This window comes from Dromiciops gliroides, chromosome 2 (genome assembly GCF_019393635.1).
Source record: "Dromiciops gliroides isolate mDroGli1 chromosome 2, mDroGli1.pri, whole genome shotgun sequence".
Taxonomy (NCBI): domain Eukaryota; kingdom Metazoa; phylum Chordata; class Mammalia; order Microbiotheria; family Microbiotheriidae; genus Dromiciops; species Dromiciops gliroides.
In genome coordinates this window covers 553,866,397-553,884,670 of record NC_057862.1, presented here as the reverse complement: position 1 = coordinate 553,884,670, position 18,274 = coordinate 553,866,397, and the positions used below count along the sequence as shown (strand labels likewise).

At 40.2% G+C, this 18,274-nt stretch overlaps 1 protein-coding gene across 1 annotated transcript; it reads right to left on the bottom strand.

Moving 5' to 3' along the window:
* Positions 1–313: 313 nt before the first annotated feature.
* On the bottom strand, positions 314–12,193 carry LOC122744380 (cystatin-like). The gene is made up of 3 exons (XM_043989854.1): positions 11,872–12,193; positions 4,136–4,249; positions 314–565 (listed from the first exon to the last, which is right to left on the bottom strand). Exons 1-3 carry the CDS (start codon positions 12,094–12,096, stop codon positions 482–484), a joined length of 423 nt encoding a protein of 140 aa, XP_043845789.1. The 5' UTR covers positions 12,097–12,193; the 3' UTR covers positions 314–481.
* Positions 12,194–18,274: the final 6,081 nt, after the last annotated feature.

Genomic DNA, 18,274 nt, shown 5'->3' with positions numbered 1-18,274 from the left:
ACCAGTGATGGGCAGATGTATTAACAAAAATAAAAGAGAAAACAAACCCCCCAAACCTAAATATCCTTGTGATTCCTAGTGTTTATTTGTAAAATTACGTCCCCACTCTCTTGTGCCTTACCCCTGGAAACCATTATGGACACACTATAAAGCAATTCTAGTTCAAATTGTTGCCTTTCCAAAGTGAAATAAATGTCATTGCTTTTATTAAAAACAATTTAAAAGTTTCAAAACTTCTCATCTCTGAGAACCTGTAGTATTTGGAAAACACAAAGAACATCTAAGTATGAAACCAATTAGTAATTCAAAAAGGTACTTTTACAAGCCTTTATTTCCTCCTCCTGCAAGTTTAGGGAGGAGATTACCTTGTACAACACTAACAGGTAATAATGAATCAAATAGGTTGTGTTATTGCTCTTTTTTCAAAAAAACAGAAAGCAGCTGCAGCTCTGAATGGTCACGGATGTGTTCAAGGATATGCCTAGGCATCTTTGCACTCATTCTTCAAAAGGCTAGTTCTGCCCAGCCAAGGAACAGTGTACACCTCAAAGTGGCAGATGGAGTGCTGAGGGGGGAAAAAAAGAAAGAGAAAGACCATCAAAGAGCATGAAGAAAAAAACATTTTAAGAATAGACCCAGAATTAATTATCTTTTCTAATAGGTACACAAGTTGGGCATTTCAGAAAATAGGATGATCCAGATTCATTACTACCTAAATTTCAGGGTGTGTTCCCAGACTGAGCTTTACAAATACCAACTCATTTAAGCCTCATAGTTACCTATGAGCTAGCTGCTACAGGAATCATCTCCATTTTACAGATGAGGATACTGAAGCTGAGTCTGGACTGGTCATTTACGGAAATCCTTTCCTATCCTATCCACTTTAATCAATCATGTATACCTGAGAATTCTCCTTTTCTTTAATCAAAAGTAAAAACAAACAAACAGGAATACATGTACACAGGAATAGGGCTCTGTGCTACACAAGGACAGTGACTAGATACTTTGTTTCTGAAGCTGTCTTTGCCTCTATCAAGGATGGGGATGGCTGTGTACTGAGGTTTTCACCTTGTGTTACCTACAGCCTAGCCCTGCCTTTCCACAACATGTAGAATAAGAAATTATTACACAGAAGGGCATCATGCTGGGTACAGGAATTTTTTTTCTAGCCTGCTTTCCCACAAGTCCCTGGGTTGGAGGGTTTTGCGTGTCCTTTGGAGGAGGACGAAGGGGAGGAGAAAATTGTTCTGGGCAGAATTGCACTAGCCCAGGGGAGGTACTGGGCTCAGATTTGGCAAGATAGGTTCAGATCCTGCTTCCAAAACTTATGAGACTGATTGTGCAACCCTGTGGAAGTTATTAAGAAATCAGCTCTCAGTTCCTCATCTATAAAATGAGGGTAATTCTACCTCCCACAGTAGTTGCTATACTGAAGAGTTAATGTGTATAAAATGCTTTGCAATCTTTCAAGTGTTATCAAAATGCCAGATTTTGTTATTAAGCAAGACCTCTTCTTCTGAAAAAAATGAATGGGCAAGAGGAAAGATGTAAGGACAAGAGTAAATCTCTCCCCAGAAGCCTGAAGAAGCAGAAGGAAACCAAGGACCCCAAGGAAAAGTTAAGGAAGAGGAGGGTATCGTTCCACTTCCCTATTCTGGATATTTTCTCTGGCTGTCCTCCAACCCTGGAGCTGTCTCACTCCTCAGCTCCAATTTCTGGTGCCTTCAAATCTCAGCTAAAATCCAACCTTATGCAGAAAGCCTTTTGACATCTTGCTTAATCTCAGTGCCTTCCCTCCACTGATTACTTGCAATCGATCTCTTATCTTGTATTTACAGTTACTTGGATGTTGTCTCCTCTGTTAGACTGTGAACTCCTTCAGACAAGTGACTTTATTAAAAAAAAAATCTTTATTTTTCCAGGCCTTAGCCCATTGCCTGGCACGCACTTGGACTTGACCAGCTGCAAGGAAGCTTCACTAACTTAACTATTTCTATAAAGAAAATGGTGTCTTTTGGGACCTCAGGTGGTAAATTATGGGTCTGACTGTGAGGGGATGAGACCTATCCTACAGTGCCCTGCTCCCTGTTTGACCTTTGGAGCAAGAAGGTGAGGACTGAAATTGTTAGCTAAAGAATTAAGTAACTCTATTTGTAAAACCACAGGCAATCCAGGAGGTTGGCCTCCTGATTAACCAACAGTAAACCTGAGACTAACATCATGCACTTGGTCAAGAGAATTTACATGAATGAGGTCAAAATTTGTTCTCTCTGTTTTGTCCTGAAAGAAGGCTCATTCATGCCTGGAGAGGATAGGCAGGGCCTGAGGAAAGGATGAAGTCCTTTCAATAGTGATATTGTCAGCATCCTTTTGTTCCCCCAGACAAAGCCCCAGTCACCCCAGCCTAAGTAGTTTCATGATTTTTGATTACACTGCCATGCCCCAAGCATGAATCCTGTATTTCTCTCCATTTCTTTAGGTCTTCCTTTATTTCTTTCAAGGCTGACTTGTACCACTGTGTAAGTACTATGTGTATCTTGATTAACTCTCAGCTACTTCAAGCAGTTATTTTAGAATTTATTATTATTTATATTTATATTATTATTTATATTTAGCAGTTATTTAGAATTTCTCTATCTTTTCCTCTTTGATTTTCTGTTAATCATACAGAGAAAAAGGCTGCCGAGTTTTGTGGGTTTCTTTTGTATTCAGCTATTTTACTGAAGCTGTTATTTATCCAGATTAGTGTTTTCACTGATTCTTTAGGATCTTTCAAGGACATCATCTTAGATTCTGTCAAACGATAACTGTGCTTCCTCTTTGTTGATGTTCATTGCCTTAATTTCTTGTTTCTTTTTCCCCATAAGTGGTACTTCTGGGATTCATAGCTTCCATCAAACACCAGCATCAGCTCCTCACCATATTTCTGTGAGGTCTTGGACATGAATGGGTTTTGCCTTAGGCAAACTGAGACCTGGGAAAGACCTTAGCATTAAAAGCCCAAGGTCTCACACTATATCCAGGGCCATCTCCAGTTGTCTTGACCAATATCTAACTACTGGATCCAAATGGCTGGAGAGAGTGAGGCTGGTGACTTTACATAGCCATGACTCACTTAAATCCAATTCACTGCAAGAAAGAAGGTCAAACAACATCAACTTAAACTTACTAGGCTTCGGTTTCCTTAAGGATGAAATAAATGGGTTGAGATAGATTTCCCTTTCAACTCTAAACCTCTAATTTCATGAAAAACCCTCCAGCATGACAGATCAGTAGCTTGGCTGCAAGTTGATCTGAGAGTTAACTAGGGAAACTTGCCTGTGGTCACACAAATAGTATATATCACAGTGAGAGAAATGATTATTTCTTCCCTATATCAATAGGCAATTACTGAATTGTGACTAAGGTTTTTCTCCTTCCTTTCCTCATTTAGAAACCAGTCCCTGTAGGTTATTCAAGCAGCCTTTAAAGTGTGGGGTTCACAAAGAGATGAAACCTTGGGTGAAACTGACCAAACTGGAAAACTCAGATCAGATGAAAAAGGTAAAGAAATTTTAGTTTAGGTGAATTGATGGATTTCAGCCCATTGTGTTTTTACTCAAAGTTGATTCGCCCTTTTGCCAAGATTACCCATGGCGGGGTGATATGGGTAACACATGTCTCTTTGACCAAAACTGAGTGATCAAAGTCACATCCCCCAGCCCCTCCAGAATAAGCCCACTTTTCACTATAGTACTCATAATTCTCATTGTTAAACAATCAGAGTTGCTCACCACCCTTAGGAACACCCAATCTTCTGAAGGCATATAAGCACTAGGTGGGTTCCATGAGGGTACTTTGGCATTTGAGAATGTCACTGACACCTTTTATTAATTATCTGCTAGCATGATTAATTACCCATAAACCTTGTCTCTCAAACTTTTTATAAGTCACAACAGGCAGGGCTTAAATCTGGATGACCCAAAGCTCATCCTTTACTGATGTTTCTCCCCAGCTTTTCTGCAATGCCACATAAACACACTCTGGGCATCTAACAATATAATCTAAAAGTTCTTTGGATCCAAAGAGTTCCACCCCCCGTCCAAAAAATATTCACCCTTAAAACAAAGGGCCTCAGTTTTTTTCAGTCACATACCTTTTTCAGAGGTGGGTTCTCATGATAGGGGCAGTTTGCAAGGTCAGCCACAGACTTGTTGCAGGTTGTTCGACGAACTTCTACTTCAAAAACATATTTCATACCAGCCACAATCTGTTAGTAAAAAAAAAAAAATCAAACCAGAAGAATAAAGTCCTTTGTCATTCTTGTATGTGGAGGTAAATTTTATATTCACACCAAAAATAATTTCTGTGATGATTTCAACATTTATTAAACACCTCATGTATGCTTAAGGCACTAGGATAAGTGCTGAGGGTACAAGGAAGAACAAAAACAGTCCCTGCTTCAAGTTGCTTACATTCTCCTGGAATAAGATTCTGTTTTCAAGATTTGTTTTGGGGGGGAAGGGGCAGGGCAATGAGGGTTAAGTGACTTGCCCACGGTCACACAGCTAGTAAATGTTATGTATCTAAGGCTGGACTTGAACTCAGGTCCTCCTGAATCCAGTGTACCACCTAGCTGCCTCCAAGAAAATGCATTTTTACAGGATATTTCACTTCCTAATGATAATGAAGAAATTAAGAGAGTTTTTTTTTAGCGTGAAATTCAATTGATATAGGGAGTTCTTGGTATGAAAAGTCCTTCCTCTAATGCAGAATGGCAACTGCCCTGTTACTTAGACTTAAAAACCTGCCTGGGGACATAGGGAAGTTTAGTGGTTGAATGACTTGTTCATGGTCACCGAGCATGTCAAAGGCACACTTGAGCCCAGATCTTCCTGATTCTAAGGTTGCCCTTCTTTCTAATAAATCATGGTGCCTATTTAAAAGAAGTAAAGAAACAAATATTTTTAGCATACAGAACATATATCTGTGTGTATGTATACATATGTACACACACATATACATATATGTATGCATACATATATACCTCCAAATACATACCTACAGATACATGCATAATCTCCTATCATTAGGGAACTCATCAGAAGAAGGTTGGTTACCAGTTTATCAATATTATGGCCACAACAACTCAAGAAAAAGTTTACTAAGGCAAAGGGCACTTTCTATCTTCCACCAAAGGGAAGAACACGTGGATCTACTCAAGTATCATTAGAAAACAATATGTTCTAGACCAGGGCATTTTTCAAATAACTAAAGCTTACCTCTTCAATGCCTAAACTGCTCTAATTATTCTTTATGGAAATCTTTCTAAGTTCTAGATATTATTTCATAGCTAAAATACACTACTCAGAATCTAGCCTTTTTATGGATGACTGTCAATAATAAGGCTATCTATCACAGAGATGATCAAGTTTTGTTCAGTTCTGTGATACACAGGGCTCTTTGTCCCTATATAGTTAGTGCGCCAGAACAGTCTGTGCTTTGAATTTTTGTGTTCATTTTTTTTCACATTATAGTGGTGAGTTTTATTTGTTGATTCTTAAAAGAGAAAGCAAGTAATATGGTATTGTAATTTGAAAAGGATTAGCAACACCGCTCCCAAACAACTACACAACTACATCTGGGTTGAGAATACCTATAAATTAGTGTGTGAATTATTTAGTATTCTTCTTAATCCTCATACCTTTATTCTTTCCTTAACAAGGATCATTAACGTGGAAAGCAGAACCCATTTGTTTTGTTTCATTTTAAAGTAATTAATAGCATTCTCTAAGGTGAATGATACTCTTTTAAATGTTAACAATTCTAACCAATCCTAAATATTTTATGGCATTTAAGGTGCCACGCACAAGTGTAACAAAAATAGCCATGAACATACTTAGATGTCTTACAACTTAAAATCATTTTCAATCAATAAGACTGGTGGCATCGTAGTTGGTGTTATGATTTTACTAAAGGAAAGTGGCACTGTCCCTCCAGATGAACACTTCTCTTAAGATTTTTTCTTTACTTTTCTCTCTTATTTACAACTTAGGATCTGCTACTTATTATCAACTTTTAGCATAGTGCCTGGCACACAGTAAGCACTTAATACTTGCTGATTGACTGGGGATAGGAAAACAGGTAAGGCTCTTTAGAATTAATAAATATGTGTATAAATAATGTGCCAGTCACTACACTAAGCTCTTTACAATTATTACCTCATTTGATCCTCACAACAACCCTGGCAGGTAGTGTTGTTATTATCCCCATTTTTAAAAAAGGGGAAATATAGGCAAACAGAAGTTAACTTGACCTTGCCCAGGGTCACACAGAAAAGTTTGATGAGGGAGGAAACAGGAGACCTTACAAGAAAGCAAACTCGAAGTTTCATCTGTCAGCCCTGTGAGGCCAAAGCCAGATATTGTTTATAGAGTGAAACAAAATAACAAAAGAGAAAAAAGGTGGGGGAATAAGAAAACAAATGGACAACGGAGGGACGGATGGTGCCACTATTCTTTAAGATTTATTATTTGTTGTTCAGCCATTTTTTCAGTCCTGTCTGACTCTTTCTGACCTCATTTGGGTTTTCTTGACAATGATACTGGATAAGTAATGGTAAGCATTCATTTTGACTTAGTATTTAATAAACCTTAAGGGCAGCTAGGTGGCTCAGTAGATAGAGCACTGGAGAAGAATGTGGCAAACCACTCCAGTAAAGAATTTTCCTCAAAACAATACTATAGGCAGCTAGGTGGCACAGCAGATAAAGCACCGACCCTGGATTCAGGAGGACTTAAATTCAGACATATCATACTAGCTGTGTGTGACCCTGGGCAAGTCACTTAACCCTCATTGCCCTGCCCCAAAACAACAACAACAGCAACAACAACAACAAACAAACAAAAACCAATACTATAAAGGCGGCTTTAATAAATATTATGAGCAGGTTAACCTAGATGATTTCTTTTTTTTTTTTTTAGTGAAGCAATTGGGGTTAAGTGACTTGCCCAGGGTCACACAGCTAGTAAGTGTTAAGTGTCTGAGGCCTGATTTGAACTCAGGTACTCCTGACTCCAGGGACGGTGCTCTATCCACTGTGCCACCTAGCTGCCCCCAACCTAGATGATTTCTAAGATATTATACTTGACATGTAGGTGACCCTAGACAAGTTTCTTCACCACTCATTTTCTTCATCTGTAAAATCTGGAGGCTGGACTATAAGATCTCTCTCTGTATTTGTGATTTGGATCCTATTGTAAAATGAGGGACATAAGAGAACAGGTACACTTTTTAACTTAGAAGATTTTGCTTAGTAAAGTGCTTTCTAAGAGCCTACATATTGGTCCTCTTGCCTCAAGGTTCTCTACACTCCAGGACACCCTCCCCATCTCAGCTCATCTTCTTTAAGCACAGATCAGATCAAGCTAGCCCCATTACCACTGAATTTCAGTGGCTCCCCATTACTAATCCTCTAAGACCAAAAATAAATCCTCTGACTTGTAAGGCCTTTATATTCTGGCCCCTTCTTAACTTTCCAGGCCTCTTATAACCAATGGCTCTACACATACCCCCAAAATACACTTTGGTCCAGTGACCCTAGCCTCCTTGTTATTCCTTACACCAAACATGCAACTGCTATTTTTCTGGATGTCCGCTTTGCCTGGAACTGACATTCACTCTCTCTCTCTGTCTCATCATTTCCTCCCTCTGGCTTCCTTCTAGTCTCAGCCAAAGTCCCACTTTCTATAAGAAGCCTTTCATAGAAATCCTTAATATTTTGCCTTCACTCTATGATTACCTGCCATTTATCCAGTGTGTGTGTGTGTGTGTGTGTGTGTGTGTGTGTATGCCAACAACTATGAACAAATAGGTATATATATATATACACACACACACACATATATATACATACATACGTACATAAATATATATACATATAAATAAAAACCTAACATAGTTGTTTGCATGTGGTCTCCCCCATTTGACTGTGAGCTCCTTGAGAAGGGGGCTTTTAAAAATTTTCTTTGTCTTTCCAGTGTTGGAGTGTTGAGCATACAGGAGTTTGCAATGCTAGTTGTCTGACTTTTAAGTGAAGGAAACAATGGGTAGAAGTTGCAAAGAGGCACGTGTTTAGGGTTAAGATCCTCGATTTCCAGCCAGGAGACCTAAGAAGTCATCTAGTTCAATCAGCTTATTTTTTCATTGCTGAGGAAAACATGACCCAAAAATGAAGCGGCCTGCTCACATCAGATACAGTCCTTTCAGTTGTGTCCAACTCTGTGACCCCATTTGGGGATTTCTTGGCAAAGATACTGGAGTGCTTTGCCATTTCTTTCTCTAGTTCATTTGACAAATGAAGAAACTGAGGCAAAGAGGGTAAAGTGACTTGCCCAGGGTCACCCAGCTATTAATTGTCTGAGGCTGGATTTGAATTAAGATCAATCTTCCTGACTCTAAAGCCAGGCCTCAATCCACTGTGCCACCTAGCTGTAGGTCATCCAAATGGAAAATTCATGAGGCAGGAATGGAAGAGAGGTAGGAGGATACCAAATGCAGGTCAATTTCCATAACAATTAGAACTATTCAAAAGGGTAATGGGAGGAGTTCTTGGCTTTCCCACACAAGAAGTCTCCAAGCAGAAAATAAAAAAACACCACCTCAGCACTAGATCTCTAGAAACAGTCTGGAGAGTAAATCCAGGGGACTTTGGGACCCTGTCCATGGCTGAGCTGCTCTGATGGGTAAGTGAGAGAATGGGAACTTTCCTAAGCCATCCTATCTAACTAGCCCTAGATCATGCTTAACATTGATCCACCCTGCTCTCCCAGACTAGCTCTGGCATTGTCACCAGACACTACTCCCCATACTTCCACTGCATATTGAAGCACCCTATGGATTCTCACCATTCCTGAGACTCTCCCAGATAAAAACTCTATCCCAACCCTATCCATTCGATTGTAAACTCCTAGGGACAGGGCTGTATCCTCAATAACTAGCACAATACTTGGTAGGTGACAGCCCAATAAATAATATTTCACTCACTCATGGCCAAGAATGCTATAGGGGAGATTTTTGTTCAGAAAGAGGCTACACTAGGCAGCTTCTTTTGTCTCTTTCATCTCTAAAATTCTGTGAGAATATGAACTTTAAAGTCCTATAAATGTGTTCAAATGAGATAATGGATGCAAAGTCTTTTGCAAATCTCAAAGTGCCCTAAAAATGTCTGATGTTATTGCTTCCTAGATCAGGATTCTGGTCTACAGAAACTTGTAGCATCTTGTAAAAAGGACACACCTAGAAACTACTTTCAGGATGTTGAGACAATCACAATAAACCTTACCATTATGCTTAGTGAGTGATAAATACTTAATCCAAGCCATTTACCCCTTTTCAGATGGGTATGGGAAATGACACCAATTCTGTGGCTATTTCTTAGGTAAAACAGTCTGGGTGACCTTGCCCAATGCTCAAAAACCCAGAGAAATTAAAGGTTTAAAGCTTTTAAGCCCGAAGTCATATGCCATATTTAACCCTCAAAACAACGCCATTCTCATTAGAAAGATCTGAAGTAATCTCTCTCACACAAACACTTGCAAAACATCAACCAGGCTGGCTTGACCCCAGGGCCCATAGATTATTATGCAACCCCAGCTGTGCCCAAAGTCTAAACACTTCTGAGCAGCGGAGCAGAATGACCTTTGAGAGGAAAAGACAAGGGAGGGGGTAAAAAAACAAACAAACAAACAAAACTTTTTTTTTTTTAACTGTGCTCTCCTAATGTCCAATCAACTTAGAATTCCTAGCCCGTAAGTAAAAGCAATGCTAATTTCTGAAGTAAGATAGAGACATGGGCCATCCCAGGGTAATAATGTCTGACAAATGGATCTTTCATCAGAGAGTATCATTTGCCAGAGGTGAATTTTGCCCATTAGGCAATGAAGCATTTTTTCTGACCCTAGTGTGTGCTTGGGTACAATAGGAAAGAGAATCAGCCAGCAATAATATATATTCAGAAACTGAAAGAACCTTAAAGATTATCTATTCCAACCTCCTAATTTTTAAGATGAGAAAACAGAGGCCCAGAAGTTAACTGATTTGTCTAAAGCCATACAGCTGGTAAGTATAGCAACTCAGTTGGGTCTTTCTAACCTCCATTACTGGCAGAAAACACAGAAAAGCCCAAAGATAAAAACTATTGATTCACAATTCTTAGGTAGCTTCAAAAACAATGTGAAGAGATCTTAGGTGCCAAAGAACAGCCTGTTTGAGCTTTCCTCTGGACTTTAAAAAGCAAAGATTAAAAAGTGAAGATAAGATACTAGTTAATACCCCCAAGGACCTTGCAGACTAAGAGTTATTCTGCCCATTACTAAACTAGTGTAACATCCATAAGAATAGGGTGTTGGTTAGTCCCAAGAAGCACTGCATCAACTGCATTTTCTTTTATTCAGACTCCCCAAACTCACAGTGGAAAGTTACTTGGTCTGTTTAGTCACAAATTTGGCTCCCACCACAGCCTGGGGGATGGAGAAGAATGCATTACATCTCAAGAATAAATATTCCCAGTAGATCCCTTGTGGTGCAGGGTACACCACACCTCACTTTGAACAGCAAAGGGGAAAGCACACTGGGTCTTCCACTTCCTGAACTCAGCCAATACAAACTGCCCCTTGCCCCCTTACACTCTTCATCCAGGTGACGGGTAGAAAAGGATGGAGGTAGGGGAGGGAAAAAGCATTTGTTTATATTTGCCCAACACAGGACAGGGGGCAGAGCCCAATCCATCACCTAAATCAGGGTTCCTTAACCCATATTTTTGTATGTTTTAAGGATCCTTTCAGCAGACTGTTGAAGCCTAGGGACCCCTCCTCAGAATAATGTTTTCAAGTGCATAAAATAAAACGCAGAGAATTGCAAAGGAAGCAAATCATAAAGAAAGTTTCCATTTTAATAGCTTAAAACTACTACGATTTTTGGGACACCCTGGGTGTGTGTTTTATTATATATTACATACTAAGAACCAAACACTGCTAGGCACTGAGATGAACAAGGTGGGCAGGTTTGTAGTTACAAAGAAAAGCATATGCCCCTCTCTCCTTTTAACAACCAGAAAGTGCCTAAAGTGTAAGGCTGCATGGAGATGAAGTCAAGAAGCATTGATTAAATGCCTACTACTCGCCAGCCACTAGAATTTGGCATAGTGCTTGGCATATAGTAAGTGCTTAATAAATTCTAATTAAGAGGTCAGAATACAAAGAAAAGCAGTGATACTGTCGCGACCTTAACAATTTAGCGGTGTCCATCTTTAGATACATATGGATAAGTTATGCACAAATGTATGCATACAGATTTGCATGTATTTTATATGGACACGTTTGTATACGAAATACATGCACGTGTATATTCACAGATACAGAGAAAAGTACATATATAACAAATATTCACGTATCTACAGAATCACACACATGTATATGCAGACACACACATATACACATACAAAGATACATATTTAAAATTCACAATTCCCAAATGAGGGTCCCCAGCCTGGAAGGTCTCGTGCCAAGGCCCTAGGCGCAGGTCTCAACTGGGCAGCGACCCTTGCCCAGGATCACTGGGGAGAAAGCCAACAAACCATCTGCAGGGGCAGAGGAGGGCGCATGGGGGCACAGCGTCTGACCACCCGGGTGGTTTGGAGAACACTTCGGGTTCCCCCCGCTACGTGCCGGGATCCCAGTGGCTGGAGCCGACCCCAGAGTGGGAGCCAAGCTGGAGGATGCGGCTCAGGGGAGTAAGCTTTAACTCTAACTCCAAGGCGTAGCTCCTGATGACCCAGCCCACTCTTCCTCTCGGGGCTGGAAAGGGGCTGGGGGTGGAGGGCCCTGCACCAACCTGCTTTCTGACTTCCAACACCCGGAATACTCGGCTGCCGTACTTGTCGTTGGTGGCCCGGTTAAATTCGGTCATGGCGAAGTTGAGGGCGCGCTGCACGCCCTCCTCATTCTCGTTGGCCTCAACAAAGCCGCCTATGAGGCGGGGCAGGCGATCGGCTTGGACAGTGAAGACCAGGGCGAGCAACAGCAGGGGCAGCAGCCGGAAAGATCGGGCGCCGGCCATCGTGGCAACTGAGGGTACGCAGGCAGGCAGAGCAGCTCACTAGTTCCCTCTACTGAGGAACAAGAAGCTGTGAAATGCTGAAGATTCCTCCCCGTGCTGGATATAAATATCTTCTTTCCAGGTTCCTCCCCCAGTTCGGCTCCGCCCCCGGCTAGGCTCCTCCTCCCTCCCTGTCAAACAGCCAAGCCTAGTGGAAACCTGGCAGAGCCCCTGCTGCAAGGACATTGTGGGCCACTTTTCCTTCTCAGTTTCTTTCATTTGGGGGGCGGGGGAAAAGTCACGTGCTGATACAGAGCGCACAGGGTGGGAGGTTAGGAGTGATTTCCCTTTTAGGACTTCCTTAAAAAAAATTCCTTTTAAAATTGTTTTAGTTTTCATTTGGCAAGCACATATTAATCCATTTCTATTATTACATAATTATAAGTACTTTGTTGTTATTCATGCACTCTTTGGGGACAGATTTTGTTTCATCCAAGCACGCAAAACTCCTAGTGCAGTTTCAGCATCCTTACAAAATATAGAGAACAGTGAAGTAAATTACCATCAATGAGTGAAGGCCCTTGGCTTTCTTAGCTTCCTTCCAGATTCAACTGAAAGTCCAAGTGGTTTTTTGTTTTGTTTCTTCCCCACTCATCTTCTACCCAACTGACTGAGATTACTTCTCTTTACACTGTATGTATGTTGCACGTACATTTTTTTACTCCTTGTTTCCTACTTGAGAATATAAGTTTCTGGAACTCAGGGATGGTATCTTTTGTCTTTCCTAGAATCTGGAATGCTGTCAATTAGCATTTGGGGCCAGAGAGACCCTAATTCAAATATAGCCTTACATACTAAGCTGTGTGAACCTGGGCAAGTCTCAATCTCTGTTACAGTTTCCTCAGCTATAAGATAGGGATAATAGCAGTGTTCTTGTGAGATCCAAATTAGATAATATTTGTTAAGCACTTAGCACAGTACCTGGTATATAGTAGGCACTATATAAATGCTTATTCCCTTCCCTACATATTAAGCACCTACTATGTTCCAGGGACCATACTACATGGCAATGCCTGCCACATAGTAAACAATTAAATGTTTCTTCACTTTATCTTTATGCAACCTTATACTTTATCTGCTTACTTAAAAAAATAATAGGGAGCAACTAGGTAGCACAGTAGATAAAGCACTGGCCCTCTATTCAGGAGGACCTGAGTTCAAATCCAACCTCAGACACTTGACACTTACTAGCTGTGTAACCCTGGGCAAGTCACTTAACCCTCATTGTCATGCCAAAAAAAAAAAAGAAGAAGAAGAAGAAAGAAAAAAGAAAAGAAAAAATAATAAACATATTTCTTTTTAGTTTTGAATTCCAAATTTTTCCTTCCCCTGTCCCTGAGGCAGCAAGCAATCAAATATGGATTATACATGTGTAATTGTGTAAAACATTACCATATTAGTAATTTTGTACAAAAACATAAATAAAAGGAAATAAAAGAAAGTGAAAAACAGCATACTTCAGTTGACATTCAATCCATATTAGTTCTTTCTTTGGAGGTGGATAGTTTGTTTCATCAATTGTCTTGGATCATGGTATTGTTGAGAATAGTTAAATCATTCACAGTTCTTCATCAAACAATATTGCTGTCACTGTGCACAACATTTTCATGGTGCTGCTCATTTCACTATACATCAGTTCATACAAGTCTTTCCAGGCTTTTCTGAATTCGTCCTGCTTGTCATTTCTTATAGCACAATAATATTCCATCACCACCATATACCGCAGATTGTTTAGCCATTCCCCAATTGATGGACATTCTTTTGATTTCCAATTTTTAGCCAACACACACACACACACACACACACACACACACACACACAATTGCTTTTTAAAACAATTTTTAAAAAATCTTTTTGGGGATGTCTTTGGGATATAAACCTAGCAGTGGTATTACTGGATCAAAGGATATGCACAGTTCTGTAGCCCTTTGGGCATGCTTCCAAATTTCTCTCCAAAATGGTTGGATCTTTTCACAGCTCCACCAGCAGTGGATTATTTGCTTAGTTTTTAAAAGAATAGTTTCCAAGTTAATACCAACCCTCTCCAACTCACTGATCCCAGTTCATAGCATAGTGCCTAGAACTTTATAACTACTTGTTGATTGATTGATCTGGGTTTTATTGCTTCTTAAAGTTGACTTTTTTTAGATAATTGTTGCCACAATTTTTTTTTACTGTTTACTTAAAGTCTGTTTTGTTTACTCTGCATCACAATCCAATCTTCCTACATTTACCCTATTTTCGAGGCAAGGTAGTGCAGTAGAGTACATTGCAGTCAAAGGACTTGAATCTAAATTCCACTACCTCTGCTTCTTACCTGTGTGACATTAGACAAATACTGTAACCAATCTGGCCTCCAATCAATCAACTCATCGATTAAATAACCATCAATCAAGAGGAGTTTAATTTTTAAAGCCCTATAAAACATGAACTCAACCTATGTTTCCTGCTTCAATAGATGTTACTACCCACCTCTCACTTTAAGATCCAGTCAAACTAGCCTTTTCTGTATTTCTCATACACAACTTTCCATCTTTGCCATGATACTGTCTCACATCTGGATTGCACATTGACCTCCACTTCTCAACTTGATAGAGATTCTTTCTTCCTTTAAGACACAGGTCAAGTACCATCTTTGGCCTGCATCAGCTAAATGCAGTAGAGGAGTGAGAGGAAAGGAAGTACAGACAAAGAAGATAGTTGGTTTTTTTTTCAGGAGTTTAGTTCACTTTTAGGGCTAATGCAGATCAGTTTTCTAATTTGTAAAATTAGGGAATTGGACTAGATGATCTAAAAGGTTCCTCCCAGTTTTCAAATTCTCCAATCCTTTTGTTATCTCTCAACAAACATTGACTAAGCACCAAAATTATTTCCCACTCTCTGCTAGACACCATGGCAAATATTGTAGAAGATGAAGTCCCTACTCTCAAGGACCTTAAAAGCTATGAGGAAAAACAAAACTAATTTACACATTATGAACTGCTAGAGAACAAAACAAAGTTGTGTATAATCAAGTATTAGGTTGTGTCGGTTCAGGCAACAATGCTATGGGAGTTCAGAGAGAGCAGAGGTCTAAGTGTCCTTGGATAAGCCCTAAGATATTTATATGCAGTAATGGAGAACATTTTAGGAAAATATTTGTAAAAGAAAGTTGATGATCTCTAAATCTTTTCTAGATCTAATATTCCAGGATGCTAGACTAATGTAGTTTATCTGATTATTTTCCAACCTAACAGGACCAACCCTTGGCAAAATAACTGGGTAGTAGGAAAGTAGTAAGATTAGAGGTAAGAGCTCTCGAACTCATGACACAATTGCTCCAAAAAACATCCAAATAATGCCATAGGACAATGCCTGGAGCAGCAAAATCCACAGAAGAATGTGCTGAAATCATCTTCTAACCAAGAACAGCTTGGAAGGTTAGAAGGAGGGAGCTGCTGTGCTGATACAGGAGTGGAGTCCAACCCCACAGTCACCCTGACACAGATCTAGTCCCAGGAAGGCCTCATCAGAGGAGAAGACCCCCAGAGCCTCTGAATCAGCTGAAGCACCAGTGTTGTCTGGAACTAAGCTCACAGTCTGGTGAGAGGGCTGAGCCCTTGGCAGGCGGGAGACTACAGGGGTCTATGCTGGTGCTGAGGAAAAACTTGGGTTTTTCACCCCTGCTGATAACCAGGAGGTAGGCTTGAGTAGCAGCAGCCCAGGTCAGGGAGGGGCACAGGCTCGTCAGAGCTGACAACCACAACACACAAAGCTGGTTGATTAGCAAGTTGGTCTGGGGCCATCTACAGACCAGGGAACAGCCCAGGGGAATGAAGATCCTGATCCTCCTTAAATCATACCACCTGGGACTTCTGAAGCTTGGGATACTGCAGCCTGGAAACAGTGCTAAAAGTCAAGTAAAAGAAAGGCAAGATGAGCAGACAGAGAAAGGGGATGACCACAGAAAGTTTCTTCAGTGACAAGGAAGATCAAGGTGCACCCTCAGATGAAGATGTCAACGTCAGGGCTCCTATATCTAAAGCTTCCAAGAAAAATATGAATTGGTCTCAGGCCATAGAGACACTCAAAAGGACTTTGAAGATAAAGATAGAGAGGTAGAGTTAAAAATAGAAAGAGAAATGAGGGTGATGCAAGAAAGACATGAGAAAAAAGTCAACAGCTTGAAAAGCCAAATGGAAAAGCTCTCTGATGAAAATAATTGCCTAAGAATTAGGATTGAACAAATGGAAGCCAGTGACTTTATGAGAAACCAAGACACAATAAAGCAAATCCAAATGAATAAAAAAATGGAGGTCAATGTCTTCTGGGAAAAATTGTTGACCTGGAAAATAGGTCCAGGAGAGATAATTTGAAAATTATTGGTCTACCTGAAAACCATGATCAAGGAAAGAGCTTAGACATCATTTTCCAAGATATTCTCAGGGAAAATTGCCCTGAAATTCTAGAAGAAGAAGCTAAAATAGAAATTGAAAGAATCCACTGATTGATCACCTACAGAAAGAGATCCCAAAAGGAAAACTCCTAGGAATATTATAGCCAAATTTCAGAGGTCTCAGTTTAAGGAGAAAATATTGCAAGATGCCAAAAAAGAAAGAATTCAAGAACTGTGGAGACCCAGTCAGGATAGCACAAGATCTAGAAACTTCTATATTAAAGGCCAGGAAGGCATGGAATATAATATTCCAGAGGGCAAAGGAATTGGGATTACAACCAAAAATCACCTACCCAGCAAAACTTATCGTAATCTATCAGAGGAAAAAATAGGACTTTAATGAAAAAGAAGACTTTCAGGTATTCCTGATAAAAAGACCTGAACTGAATGGCAAATTTGACTTTCAAATAAAAAACCCTAGAGAACCATGAAAAATTAGAGTTAGGGGACATACCTGGGGTCATGCAGTGGGTGACTGTCTTGTGTTTGAGGCCAGGTTTTGGCTAGGATCCCTCAGGTCCAGGGTGGATGCTTTGTCCATGGTGTCACCTAGCTGCCCCATGATGACATCTTTAGGATTAAATTGAGGGGTGAGGGGAATGTGCTGGGGGAGGGGGAAGGGCAGAGATGAAATCCTACATGAAAGAAACAGGAAAAGGCTTATGGAGTAGAGGAAGAGATGGGAGAGGAGCAGGGCAACAAATGAATTTTATACTCATCAGAAAAGTCTCAAAGACCTTAAACTCATCAGAGTTGCCTCAAGGAGGGACTAATACACACACCCAACTGGGTGGAGTAATCTATTTAATCTGGGCAGCAAATGAGCCTAACACTCATTAGAATTGACTCAAAGAGGGAATAACATACACACTCAATTTGGTGGAGTAATCTCTCTAACCCTGTAGGAAAACAGGAGGGGAAGGGGATAAAGAGAGAGGGGCAAAAGAAGGAATGGAAGATTGGAGGAGGGGACAGGCAGAAGCAAATCCCTTTTGAAGAGTGATAGGATGAAAGAAGATGGATAATAGAATAAATATCATGGGGAAGGGAATACGATGGAAAGGAAACAGTTAACCATAGTAATCATGAAAAAGAGAAAAGGGGGAAAATTGTGCAAAGAATATTTATAGCAACTCTTTGTGGTGGCTAAGAACTGAGAATCAAGGGAATGTCCATTAATCAAAGAATGATGGAAGAAGCTGTGGAATATGATTGTGGTGGAATGGTCTTGTGCTATAGGAAATGACAAACAGGATGATCCCAGGAAAACCTGGAAAGACTCATGAACTGATGTATAGTGAAGTGAGCAGAGCTGGGAGGATGTTGTGCTTAGTGACAGCAGTATCATTCGGTGAGGAATTGTGAAAGACTTGACTACTCTCAGTAATGTAATGATCCAAGACAATCCCAAGGGACTAATGAGGAAGCTTATTGTCCACCCCCATAGAAAGAACTGATAAAGAGAACACTTGTGGATTGTACATTTATAACCTGGTTTCAGTCTTGTGGAGTGGGTAGGAAAGGGAGGGAGGGAGGGAGAAAAGTTTGGAGCTCTAAATCTTATGAGGATGAATGTTGGGACCTACCCTTACATGTAACTGGAAAAAATAAAATTACTGTTTGTTGCTAAAAAAAAAAAATATTAGAGGGGAGAGGTGGTGTCAGAGCAGGAATGCTATAGAAGACTGAAAAGAGAAAAATGAA

Coding starts and splice junctions, on each gene's coding strand:
- LOC122744380 (XM_043989854.1), bottom strand. CDS start 12,096: ATGGCCGGCGCCCGATCTTTCCGGCTGCTGCCCCTGCTGTTGCTCGCC. Junction 4,250..11,871: donor TGTTGGAAGTCAGAAAGCAG/GTTGGTGCAGGG, acceptor TTTTACTAACAG/ATTGTGGCTGGTATGAAATA. Junction 566..4,135: donor AGAACCCACCTCTGAAAAAG/GTATGTGACTGA, acceptor TTCCCCCCTCAG/CACTCCATCTGCCACTTTGA.